Here is a 13,077-nt window from a genome sequence, read left to right as displayed (position 1 = left end):
GTCATATATGATTTCTTGGAAAATTTCAATCGAAAATATTATTTGGTTTAGAAATTGGGTCAATTTTAAGAAAGCGATATATTTTTGCGCTAATCGCGAAAAACACCCGCTATAGGCTAGAGTCTATTGTTTGAAGCGCCCGACTACAATGTGTTAAGCTTCTGTCAAATACCAAAAGATGTTACTATTATGAAATATTCAAGATAAGTTTTTGTAACATAGAGAGGAATATAGTTTATTTTTAATCAGGAGAGGATCTACTACTTGAAGGATAAGTTACTTAGATACGGGTTTGTTGAGAATACTCACAGAAAAAAGAAGTCTGGCCAATCGGGCCTTAAATTACAAATATATGTGTTTCATCATCATTATGCAAACGGGATGGGGATAAAAAGGATACAAAAGTGTAAGAGAGACAAAGTGCGTGCTAAATCAGCTAGAAACAGAAAATATTAATGGCAACATTCTTTTCCATTCAAATGTATATGGAAGGCATTTCTAGTGTATATTATCTATTCTGTAAGTAAGTAAACAAAGATTGCGCTTTTTTAATATATATTTATTTTTGATACAAATCGAGTTTTCACAGTTTTCTTGGAATCTTTCCTGTTTCATTATATCAGCTAACCATTTACTGATACATCCGATCTTGCACAATTTTTAGTGAGTGTTAAGGATCATACAACATTTTCATAAAGCGGGTGACAGATTACACTACAAGTTCAAAGCGATTTATATAACTCCATATTGCTCGCTTTATAATCCCGTACAGACTTGTCACACCTAAAAAGATGATGTGTTATAAGCGTGGGAGTAGAGACGATATGCGTCATGATCTGCAAGCCAGGCTATATTTGAAAATTATGCAGGAGAGGGGGTCAGAACAATTTACAGAGCACTGCAATTACGTGGCTGTCATCTGTTAAAGTGACAGATCCCATACAAATAAATGATATTCTGCGGCATTTCTACAATTGATCTGACCCCCTGAGGAAGGTAATAGTGTAGTGTGTCACCCCAACATATAATACTTATATGCTACGCCCAAATTATGCGCGCATAATATAGCGTAATGTGTCTAAAGTTTAAAGCTGTTATGGGGCAATAAGGAGCATGCAATATGTCAAAGTTTCAAGTGTCAAGGACAACACAACGCCTGCGTGATGCATTGATGATTGCAATATACCCTAAAGCTGGGACTGAGTGCTTAGGATTGTACAAAATGTCATAAAATTTGAATGTAGCTATAGAATTGCTCAACATATCAAGAAGTTTGTGAGATTGTTGTATCGCCTATAAAAAATCTAATTGGACAAGAAAGGATATATTTTCAAAGGAAATCACAAGCTTTTGAATGGGAATGAACAAGAATTTTGATGAATAAATATGTGAAACTGTCAAAAGCACAATAATAATTACATCATATAATATTGGAACATGCATAAATATCAACATACATAATATAATAAATAACATTTAAGCTTCATATTTAATCTGTCAACACATACTTGGTATAATGCAGTGTATAATAATATATAGGTACTATATCCTTCAAATCTTATTCCATCTTAAATGGTCCATCATTGATTACCCGTAAATCCAATTCTTCCTCTCTGTCTAGAGAACTCTTCTAAATAATATTCAAGTTATACATTGATACGAAGAATTAGGATTTCTACTTATGTCAAAAGTTATTTCAATGCTTGGGAATCAATTTGCAAATCCTATATCACTTACTTTAAAAAGGCAATTCAGAATTTTAGCTTTACAAGCATTATCGACTTATGCATACGTTTCTAGCGTGCTAGTGTGTTTGATTAAAGTAGAAAATTATACATTCACAATGGAAGCTTTCAAAATAAACTTGAAAAATATCAATCAACATATCTTTTATCACCATTTAAATATACAGATTATTTTGGAATCATACAGTCTAGTAAAGGGTTATGTATTTAGATGCACAAAACGACATCATTTAATTTTATTACTTATTCATTTATTATGAGAGATTTTAATCTTATACCACTCGAGCAAAGGCGAATTAAAAAAATATATATTTTAAGTGTTAGAGACTTCTGGTTTTAGATACAGCCATGCTCATTTGGAAACATAATATAAACTGATTACTGTGGTGATGAATCCACCCATATTTCAATGTGTATCCCATATTTTTAGGTTTTACAAAAAGACTATATATTCATAAAAATCATCTACCCACAGCAACCCAAATTTGGGTAGCTATCGCTCGAGTGGTTCAAATCATGTGAAAAAAGTCATATTTGCAGATATGCACTGTACAAACCCAAAATTTTTCAGTTATGTTTTGAATATTCAAACAAATATGGAATAAAAATGGATACGAAAATTTATCATTATAAAAATGAACTCTTAATTTTATCAGAGAAATAAATCAGAAAAGAAATTTGAATCTAATTTAAGCAGTCCCAAGGAAGGATGGAAGAATTCACTAATGTTAATAGAAATTGTATTTATCAATGGTGTCACAGACATACTTCCCTAGTTTTCAATTCCAAAGATTTGCATTATTCTAAAGTATGAAAATAGTACATTATTTTTAAATATTTTTTTTTATCGAAAGATGTGAAGAAAAAGCCAATATTTGAAAAAATAGCATTCATATTAATTTAATTATGACATATATTGTAAAAGTGTATTTACTGGAAATAATCAAAACAAACTCAAAAACCTTCAAGAATTTGATTGATTTCCAGATTTTGAGAAATATCTCATGATTTCTTGTTTGAAAGTGCTTGACTGTTAATGTATGTAGTACATAAAATATAGTTTTGTGTCTGAATAGAAGTGCATAGTGTTAGATTCGCATAGGAAAATACTATAATGAAAAGATATACATTTTCTATCAAAGCAAATGTATTATGTAAATGATTATGTTTAGTACTATTGAAGAAGAAGAAAGGAAGAAATCTTATTAATTTATGCTGTTTAATTCAAATAACTATGAATTTTAAATTCACTTAAAAAAAATGTTGTAGATTCATAAAATAATTATTATCGATTAAAATGGTGTTCATTTTTGAGGTTATGTAAATTTTTCACAACTAATGCACAACAATTTACTGTACTAAACTGAGTCTAAATATTTACTGTAGAACCGGCCTGGCTATGTTGTAAATTTTAAAACTACGCATTAAAAGCAGAAAGGAAAAAATATATCACATTGATTTCAGGAACAAACCTTCAGAATTAATTTGTGCTAATTTTACAGTATGTAATAACTTCACATGTTTTGCAACCGATACTAAAAAGTTAAACTTAAGAAACTTTGAATCAATATTGTAAACATGGGCAGACATTGTTCAAAATTGCAATAGGGCCCAAATTCATTTACTTGTGTATTCTTGGGGCCAAGATTTGGGCATTGGTTCCAATAGAATATGAATCTAATAATTTAGTTTAGACCAATCGGAGCCGGCTGCACATTCGTAAATACCAGACGCGTTATAAATTCGGGATATTTCGGCAGCGCTCGGTAAATGTCTGATGTCTTTTGATTATACTTCAGCTATTTATCTCTCTCTTAATCAGTATTGTTTTAAAGTTCGAAGGTTGTGGATGATTTTTAAAGCGATGCACTTCGTCTTGTAACATTTTGAATCGGGCCGCTAACAAAAACACTCCTTATGCAGATGGCGATAAGGTTTAAATTCCTGCTTAACGCCAGTCCTCTGTTTGGATTTTTGCAAGAAAAATACATTGCCAAAAGTGGCTTATATTTTATTTAGCAGACATTCAGGCACGAATTTTTAAATGTTTACGATAATTTTCTAAATAAGTTAATTTACCACATTACACAATAAAACCATAACCTAAAAGGGGTTGTAAGTAGAAGATTTTGAATTCTAAAGCAGTTTTTACAGACCTGATACTTTATTTTTTTCTGGGCTAATCTCAATAGAAATCTTTTCAAAAAAAAAAACTCGATTATTTCAAAGGCCAAGATGTGTTCTACTCGCAGTAATCAATTAAGGCGATGCACTACGTCGTGAAATATTTTAAATTGAGCCGCTATCAATAACAACCCTTACGTAGATGGCGATAAGGTTTAAATTCCCGCTTAACACCATCTGCCTGTTTTGATTTATGCAAGAAAAAAACATGGCCAAAAAGTGCCTTTTATTTTATTTTGTGGATGTTCAGGCATAAAATATTTAATTTTTTTCGATCATTTTATAAATAACTTAATTTGCCACATTATACACTAAAATCATAACCGAAAATGGGTTTGTAAGTAGGAGATTTTGAACTTTAAAGCAGTTTTCATAGGCCTTTACATTATTTTTTTCTGGGCTTATTAAAAGACTTATCTAAAAAATACTCGATTATTTCAAAGACCGAGATATATTTTACTCGCAATATTTAATTAAAGCATCTGAAAGATTTCTAGGTGACCAAATTTTCAAACCAAAAACACATGATTTTGCATTATTACGTATGGCATCGCCTTAAAGCATCTAAAAAAATTCTAAGCCATCAAATTTTCAAACCAAAAACACATGATTTTTCATCACTACGTAGTGCTTCACCTTAACAGAAAAAGTAAATAAAAAAATATCCACTTAAGCGATTTTTGACATGTTATGCCAACCGACCCATCAAAATGAAAGGGAAAGGAACGAATCATTTTCCATAATTCGTGGATCGACTCGCTCTTTGGTTCACAAAACAATACCGATTATGTGAGAGGTAAACAGCTGACGTAATGTCATGAGACGTTGAAATATCCTGAATGGATAACGAGTTGGGAATTTACGAATATTCGAGCCGGCCTTACAAGTAAAGCAATGAATAACATTGAATTGATAATTTAACAAGCACCGGAATGTTCAATGACCATAAAATAGTTAACAAAGTTAAAATGACTTACTCTAAAAACCATAAATATTATAAAATACATAATTACTAATCAAACATCACTAAATCTCATAAGGTTTAAATTTAAATAACTAGAAATAGGTACTAAATATGTTTAAGTACATAAATTTCATTAAATATTTTTGCTACCTTGAGGTTAGGTCAAACAAAACTTATTTTAAAAGGTATCGTAATTAACAATAAAGTTTTATTACACACAATAACACCCCAAATAAAGACACCTCAGTTTAGATTGATTCATATTTAAATTTAATGTAAAAAAATTACCATTTTGCAGAGCTATAATCATTACTAGATATTATACTATGGAAAAAAATAATCAAAATGCTGACAAGCAGAAAGAATTTTTTCACCAAAGTCAGTAAGCTAACCAAAAACCTTGAACTGATTGAAATCTGTCAGAAGTTTGTTTACGAAATCCAATTCTAATTCATTCACAGACGAAGCGTCTATTGATGTCATGACGCAACGCACATTTATTTCTTTTATCAGGGACGCGATATGACACAATGGACTGGGTAGTCAAGTTTTGTATTGCAGTAGTAGCCTGTCTATTGATAGTGTCACAACCAAACACAATGATTTTTTATTACTGATTTTTGTTGACTTCACAAAACACATGTTCTCTGACAAAAGACATGCGTCATATAACGAACCTTTGTTTTCTAGCATTTTCAAGGAAAGTGTCAAGTGCAAGGTAATGTGTCACAAAGAGATTTTATGAAGGAACAACCGAAGATCAAACAGCAATGTCACTTAGAGGTATTATTAGGAACTAAAAAAAATTATTTAATAAATTGTTATGGTACAGAAATTTTCAGATCACCTCACATACAATGCAGTTCATATCCAATTGAATAACAGATTGTTAAAATATACCTGCGCATGTATTGGAAATAATTTTATAAAACTCAAAAGTACAGTTGTGAGTTAGGCACCTAACGGGCCGTTTTTACAGACACATTATTTATAAAATATATTTCGGTGCATCTTAAGCACATCTTGATTTCATTATTTCAAATTGAAAATTATACAAAGTGTGCCATTTTTTCACAAAACAAGTATACCTCACAAATTCATTATTACAATAAATAATTTATAGTGGCTAATTTAAAACAAGAATTTGCGTGGAATACCTTTTGCTTGTAACAGGCGACACTTTGTACAGTGATGATTCAATTTGCTTTACATCTAAGTGACCAAAATATTTTATGACTATGTGCGTAGTTATCTAGTTGCTGTCATTTAATGATGTAGTTATTTTTTCTAATGCAATCAAGTTACAATAACAAATTTACAAACATAATACATTGATACCTTGTAAATTTTTCTAGACAATATAAATAGTTAAATTGAGCTACAAATAATGCATGCCGCAGAGGACAAAAAATTTCACTAGTGATTTTCCACAACCAAATATTTGAATTCGAGATAGTTTTATGAAGGATAAACAGTATATGTATTGACGAGAAGCAGATCGATGTGAACTACGTAAAGTACTCTACATATTTCACAGTTGTGCTATAAATTACAGTAAACAGTAACAGACAGATGGGTGAATTATTTTGACATTTTAAGGACGATTGACATCCAGTTTACATGTTTGCCACGGGGTTCAAAAGTTTTTCTCTAGGCCAGGGGTAGGCAGACTTTCAAGTGATAAGTGCCAAATTGTGAAGGAAACTGGATAACAATGATATAAACAATGGTAAAGTTCTAAAGTTCAGTAAAAAATAAAGAGCTAGAATATCTGAAAAATCTAGCTCTAAAAGAGCTGAGTTGGCAACACTGATCTGAAATTATTGGAGTTGATGTCTGAAGAGCGCAAACGCCTATGTAAAGAGCCGCGTTCTGCCGACCCTTGCCCTAAGCTATTGATTTTGAGCATTTATTAGCAGAAGAAGTACTTTATATAGGGCACATTGAGATATGCAAGGTGATTTCCAAATGATATTTACAATGTTAATCAAACACAATATTTACGTACTATTATTGGTAACGAGATGATTCTGAAAGTTGAACAATTTGGTAAATATATTAAAATTATTCAAGATTTGTTATGGCACAAGGCATACCACCGATAGCTCCATTATAACCTCTCTCTCTCTCTCTTTCATTCTTTCTCTAAAACTAGGCATGTAACAGAAAGAGAAGTAACAATGGAGCTTTCAATGACAGCACACTATCCAACATTCTGACTAGTAGACAGTCTTTAACTTTGAATATACAGATGTTGCTAATTATATCTACAAATAAAATTGAGCCTATAACATAAACATAAAGAGTGAAACACTGCGAGACAAAATATATACTAATTTTGGATAAAAGATGTTTCGGAATGAGCTGTTTATTGAGGGAAGACCTTTCAAAAGACAGAAGTCACTTTCAGGAATAATTGTGACGTATCTGGTACCACGAGGGCCAATTTTAAATTATTCTGACATCAATTAATTTATTCTTATGGCAATGGCCAATTTCAAACAAATCTTTAAGTTACTAGATGATTTTGCCACTGTTAACAGTAGTGGGTTGCTTAAAATATTTTCCCTATTTCATTGACTAGCAGAACTTCTTAGAAAAAAAATTAAAAACGAGATTCGGTTTAGGGAGCCAATGTGGTAACATTTTAGTCAATCTAATTACGTATTATTATAAAGAATGGTGACCGGATATTTCATCAAAATGACAATTCAAAACAAAAAGTTATATAAAGTCATGAAAAGTGATGAAACAAAAACTAGGTTACATAGTTACCTATGTAACCTAGTTTTTGTTTCATCTTTTTAAAGGTGTGTTGAATTGTCATTTTGATGAGATATCATGGAACCATAAAGAACATACTGACATTGTGCTAATAATTCAGTTAAATGACATGATTTCTCCCTCTCCACAATTTTTTCGACTAGAAATTACATTTTGATAATTGGTTACTTAAACAGCATTTTAATGACATAATGCTGTACATAAAAAAACATTCATTGTCAACTTTTAGAGATTCCTTTTTATCTTCCTGCCTTTAATACTGTAGAACTTATTCACACGACACGGTTACATTTGATCTGGTTCAACTTTTTCGCTGTATTCATTTAACACAGAGGTTCCCAATTTTATCTGGCTCACCACCCACTTTCCAAATGCATTTTTCTTCAACGCACCCTCCCCCCCCACCCACACCTATCCATTAAAAAATACAGTACGACAGCATATACTGAAAAAGTGCCGCAGAACAAATTTTCAGAAGCGAAAACTACATATTTTGAATTACCACGATGAACTGGTTGGTAGCATGTAGCATGGTAATTATTGGTTCCCACTTGGGCATTGCAGGTTCTATCCTTTACTACTTTAGTCCTTCACCATTGCACAGCCACGTTTTCCACTTATAATGATGGAAGTGGATGGATTTTCAACATTATTTCTAATCCGGAAATGTTACGTTTTGTATAAAAAAAACTTTTTTTTATAAATAATATTATCAATCCATCAATAATATCACCGATTGAAAAGGTTCAAATTTCATGTTTTTTGCTATGGTGTACTTATGACTTATTCGAATTCATTAATATGTATATTATTTAAATCCTCTGATGCCATTTCAGCCCTTCACCACCCCTTGTAGCCTTTCACCGCCCCCCCATTTGCCTTCGAGGCCACCACAGCCCCCTGGATCTTACAAACACCCCGAGGGGGGCGATACCGCCTCCGTTGCAAATCAATGTTCTAATGCAAGTTAGTAGTGAAAGGTTTATCAATGGCTTAAAGCCAAGATATCCATAAACCATTATTTCGAGAACATCAACTTCATCTCGGTGCTACATCCCTAGAGTGAGATTTGGTCTCCTCCACAAATGCATGTTACACCTGTCTGTAAGGTGTAACAGACGTGTACAAGACGTAGATAGGGGAATTACATCGCCACCCCATTGGGCAGCAGGGGTGTAGGAAGGAATTTATTAATGCCGGTCTTGAAGAAGTCCGGATTATATGAAGGAGGAAAAACAGATGAAGGTAGCTCGATCCACTTGCGAGCTGACTTACACAAAAATGAGTGTAATAAACGACCCACTCTCATGAAGCCGACATCAACTGTGAACAGATGTTCCGCTAATGTATGTCGCGCATGTGCAGCGGTGCACTTGCTGCAGTTCCTCGCTATTCGCCTTTTGTCCTCAATCCTCTCCGTCCTACTTTGTCCGATTAGGCAAGGTGGTGGTTCAATATTGCAAGAGATAATATAAATTACTGAAACTAGGCATGAATGCTAGGTGTGAACACGGTATACGATTTGGACGGAATTGGCGAAAAAGGAATTTCAGTTAAATGACCGTATCGTGTGAGTAAACATTAGGAGTGCTGGACACAATAAAATATGCAGATAAATTCTTGTGTGCAAACTTGAACAAGTTTAAGAAAAGATGAACAAAAATTTTTCTAATGCAACAATAAAATGCAAAATTAAAAATTTAAAAAAAGCATACAGTTGATTAGCTTTTGGAAATTTGGTTTGTGAATATAGTATCTATGCATCTTTTAATAAAATTTCTCCTTATATGTAAAATGATACGCAAAAGTTGCAACAATGAAGTTATATACTACTTAACAATAAATACAAGGGATTTACAAGAAAGGATTACATAATTATGTGATCATTTACACATTTGAATAACAAAATTTGGTGGAATAATATTATTCTTGACTTAAGCACCTATGATTGTGTCAAATGTAAATATATTAACGGCTAATTTAAGTGCGTCGTTTGCAATAATTTAAATTTAAAATTTCATAAAAGTTTAAATAGAGATTTGTTTATCACTTCACTGTCCATACTACTGCAATCATCGTCAGTTCACTGTGCGAGATGATGTCTCAACTGTTGGGTAGGGATGTGACACTCGAAGGAACCGTCTGGTAACGTGGTGTGCGGCGGAATCTTTTCATCTATCCTGCGGTATTCTTACAGATCTCAAGACCTTGCTCAGCTGAAAGATAATGATAGGTACATTGAAAAAATGTGGACATAACCATAAAATGACCGCATTGTAATTTTTCCATAATTTTTCCACTTGTTATTTATTTAGTCCACATTATCATGATTAATTTTTGGGGTATTATGCCATGTTGCTCTTCTTTTTCCATTAGCCAAACGAAAGTCTTGATGATGGACACTGTAACTCAGCCTGAAACTTTGGCTAAAGGAGGAGAAGATGGAAATACCCCAAAAACTAATTACAATAATACTTTTGGCCTTGGAAATCTCAAATGATAATATGTACCTATGGTAGAAAATTTCTTTAAATTACTGAAAGCGAATATACATGGTGTCCGGAAAAACATAGTACAAGCAGGAATCTGGGTAATCTATATTACACAGAGAATACAAAAACTTTTTTTTCCAATCAGAGCGTATCAATATTTTTTCAGAATTTAAAGGGTTAAAATTAATTTTGGAGCCTACGCCACATATTAAACAGTTTACATTGACGTTAAACAGTTGACAATGATTTTTTTCAAAGATCAAATCAAAAAAAGTTATATAAAAGAATCAAATTCAATTGTGATGTAGATTCAACACTTTCATGCTGGTACTACGATTTCCGGACACCGTGTAAATTTATCCACATTACCTATGGTAATATGTATAGTGTAAAACTGTGAAGTCTTGAACACAATGGTGATTATGAGATGTGGTGCATCTTCCTGTCTACTCATAAATAAATAGAAGTATCATATCTCCTCAATTGCCTTCTAAATGAATAAATAGATCATTCATCACAATTACTTCAAATTCCTGGTCCGTCTCCATGAGGCCACGTATGGACACCAGCTGATACTGCCTGGCTCTGAGGGCTGGCGGGGCCCGGCGCAGGGCCCGCAGCGCTGCCCCTGCGCGCAGTTGCCCCGCTCCGTGTGAGGGGTCCAGCACCAGCAGGCGGATGCCCCCGCCCCGACTGGGGCTGCCGCGCACCACCTCGCAGCCAATTATGGTGCGCGAGTGGCCTGGAATATGTTTGAGTTTATTAGTATTGATAAAATTAATTAATTAATTTCACTAAGCACACCGACATATACGATTCTTTCTCACTTTTAGAAAATGTGTAGTTTCGAATTTAACTAAAAGATTTCATAAATTGTCTGAAACTGAATTGCCAAATTTCGAAACTTATATTAACTTATATTAAAAGGATTGTTTTTCCCTTTCCAACAGAAAATTCTTCCACGTAACATTTGAGATTAGTTTCCTCCGATAGCATGTATGGCTGTACCTTGGTGCTGCAGATAAAGAGGTGGCTTGAAGTCCCCTGGATTCTCTTGGAAGTAGTTGAGCACCCAGGCAAACAGGGCAGGGTGGCCCCCGTCTTCCCCCGTGGGTCGATGGAAGTCTATTAGCTGGCATCTGCAAACATTTTTCAAAATAAGTCACCATAAAAAAAAAGTATTCAAGCGAGGTTTTTTTAGAATTAAAAATGAAGAAAGTTACATAGAACCTACCTTGAGGTTATCCACAATTAATAAAAAATATACATAATAACAATATTAACAATTTTAAAAAAATTTAACAGTAGTCAAGTATGTAGTATTTTTTTTTAAATTTTGTATTTTAATATCATAAATTATTAGGTTTTTTCTTGTCAACTCCTCATGCTAACTTATTTTGGGAACAAAAAGCTTTTGTACTAGAGTTAATTTGTTCGCTTTAGAGAAGAACTCACATGGTATCATAGAAATCGTTGTGCCTTCCTTACTATCATAGTTAAAAAATATGAACTAAATGGTGTTAGAAAGAGAAAACACCAAGCTATATATTAAAATATAGAAGTTAACCACAGAAGTATTAAAATGTACACCTTTAAGAAACCAAATGTTATAGCTGCAATTTGAAAAAAAAAAAATATAGTGTATTTTGAGAACAAAAAAAAGTGAGGTGGCAATAATATTTATAATACATTTGTCTGATAAAATTTATATGTTTATTTCTAATAATAAAATTTGAAAGCATATTTCATCACCTTTCAAAAACAGTTAGTTTAGTTTTTGGATACATTCAGAAATATCCCATTTATTTGGATTTTAATAAACATGAATTTGCAGACTTTCATAATAAATACAACAGTCAATATGCTTAGGAGTAAAATAATTACCGTATTCTCAAAGATGATAAAACAGTGACAACTTCACAAGCCCCTATCCACTTCCTGGTATTGTAAAGCTTCGAGCCCAGTTGTTCCGCACCCTACAAACAAAGCAAATACTTCAAATTAATAACACTATAATTAAACATAAACTAACCGAAACAGACCAAATATTTAAAAGCTGTGACATACTTGATATACGCCAATTATATGTTAAAACTCTACTAAACTACATTTTCGACCAAAAAAACAATCCCCAACAAACACAAAATATCACGAATAGACCGGTCAGAAAAGCGTATAAAAAAAACATAAAAACTCCGACGGTAAACACTACCTTTGGACAAAGACACCATAAATACCACGCTATTAAAGCATTCAACAGTCTTCCACTTGAAACAAAAATTGAGGAAAATAAAAATAAATTCAAACACAAAATAAAAAAATGGATTAAAGAACAAAAAAGACAATATTTCCAAAATTCTATAACATAAGAGAATAAAACATATACACGCAACACAAAAAAATGTACAAGGCAAGCGGCACGCACAAGCACATAGATCATTGTAAGTGCCGATTTCCATTCCCTTCTAATGTTTTTATTTTGGTGTGAGAATTGGATTTTGATTTCTAATCTTTATTTTTGGTGTAAATTTATCTTTATTTTAATGTTGTTTTTTGTTTAACCACTCGGAATATTAGAACGTCAAAAGACGTAAATATGATAATAGCGGTCAAGACATTAGTACGTCTTTTCACGTAAACGCGCGAGATTTTACAAAAATCGATTTATTTCCATCACTAGTATACGGATTGCCATGATTTAAAAAACAGAGTATCGATAATGAATAACGCTACGCGTCTGTCTTCAAGAATATCTATGGAATTTAGAGGTGCATTATCTAAGTCGATTGAATCTGTCATCTTGTTCGTTCATAATTTATTGCGTTTCTAAATAATTTATTAAAAATATTTTAGTTTGGACGGTTAATATTTTGAGGTGACTAATAGTTTTTAATTATATTTCTTCAAT

General features: G+C 32.6%; 1 protein-coding gene across 1 annotated transcript in view; it reads right to left on the bottom strand.

Annotated features, from left to right (window-relative positions):
• Nucleotides 1–563: 563 nt before the first annotated feature.
• The window catches only part of LOC149426236 (zinc finger-containing ubiquitin peptidase 1-like), a 32,235-nt gene continuing 19,721 nt past the window's right edge, over nucleotides 564–13,077 (bottom strand). The window contains exons 12-15 of the mRNA XM_089635414.1: nucleotides 12,054–12,145; nucleotides 11,178–11,308; nucleotides 10,694–10,911; nucleotides 564–9,893 (exon numbers count right to left, since the gene is read on the bottom strand). Coding sequence (XP_089491540.1) covers nucleotides 9,849–9,893; nucleotides 10,694–10,911; nucleotides 11,178–11,308; nucleotides 12,054–12,145 — 486 coding nt within the window. The 3' untranslated portion in view covers nucleotides 564–9,848. The remainder of the gene's footprint in view (nucleotides 9,894–10,693; nucleotides 10,912–11,177; nucleotides 11,309–12,053; nucleotides 12,146–13,077) is intronic.

The sequence above is a fragment of the Hesperophylax consimilis genome, chromosome 1, assembly GCF_061612785.1.
Source record: "Hesperophylax consimilis isolate HC1 chromosome 1, BYU_Hcon_1.0, whole genome shotgun sequence".
NCBI lineage: Eukaryota > Metazoa > Arthropoda > Insecta > Trichoptera > Limnephilidae > Hesperophylax > Hesperophylax consimilis.
This window is presented reverse-complemented; position numbering and strand designations above follow the sequence as displayed.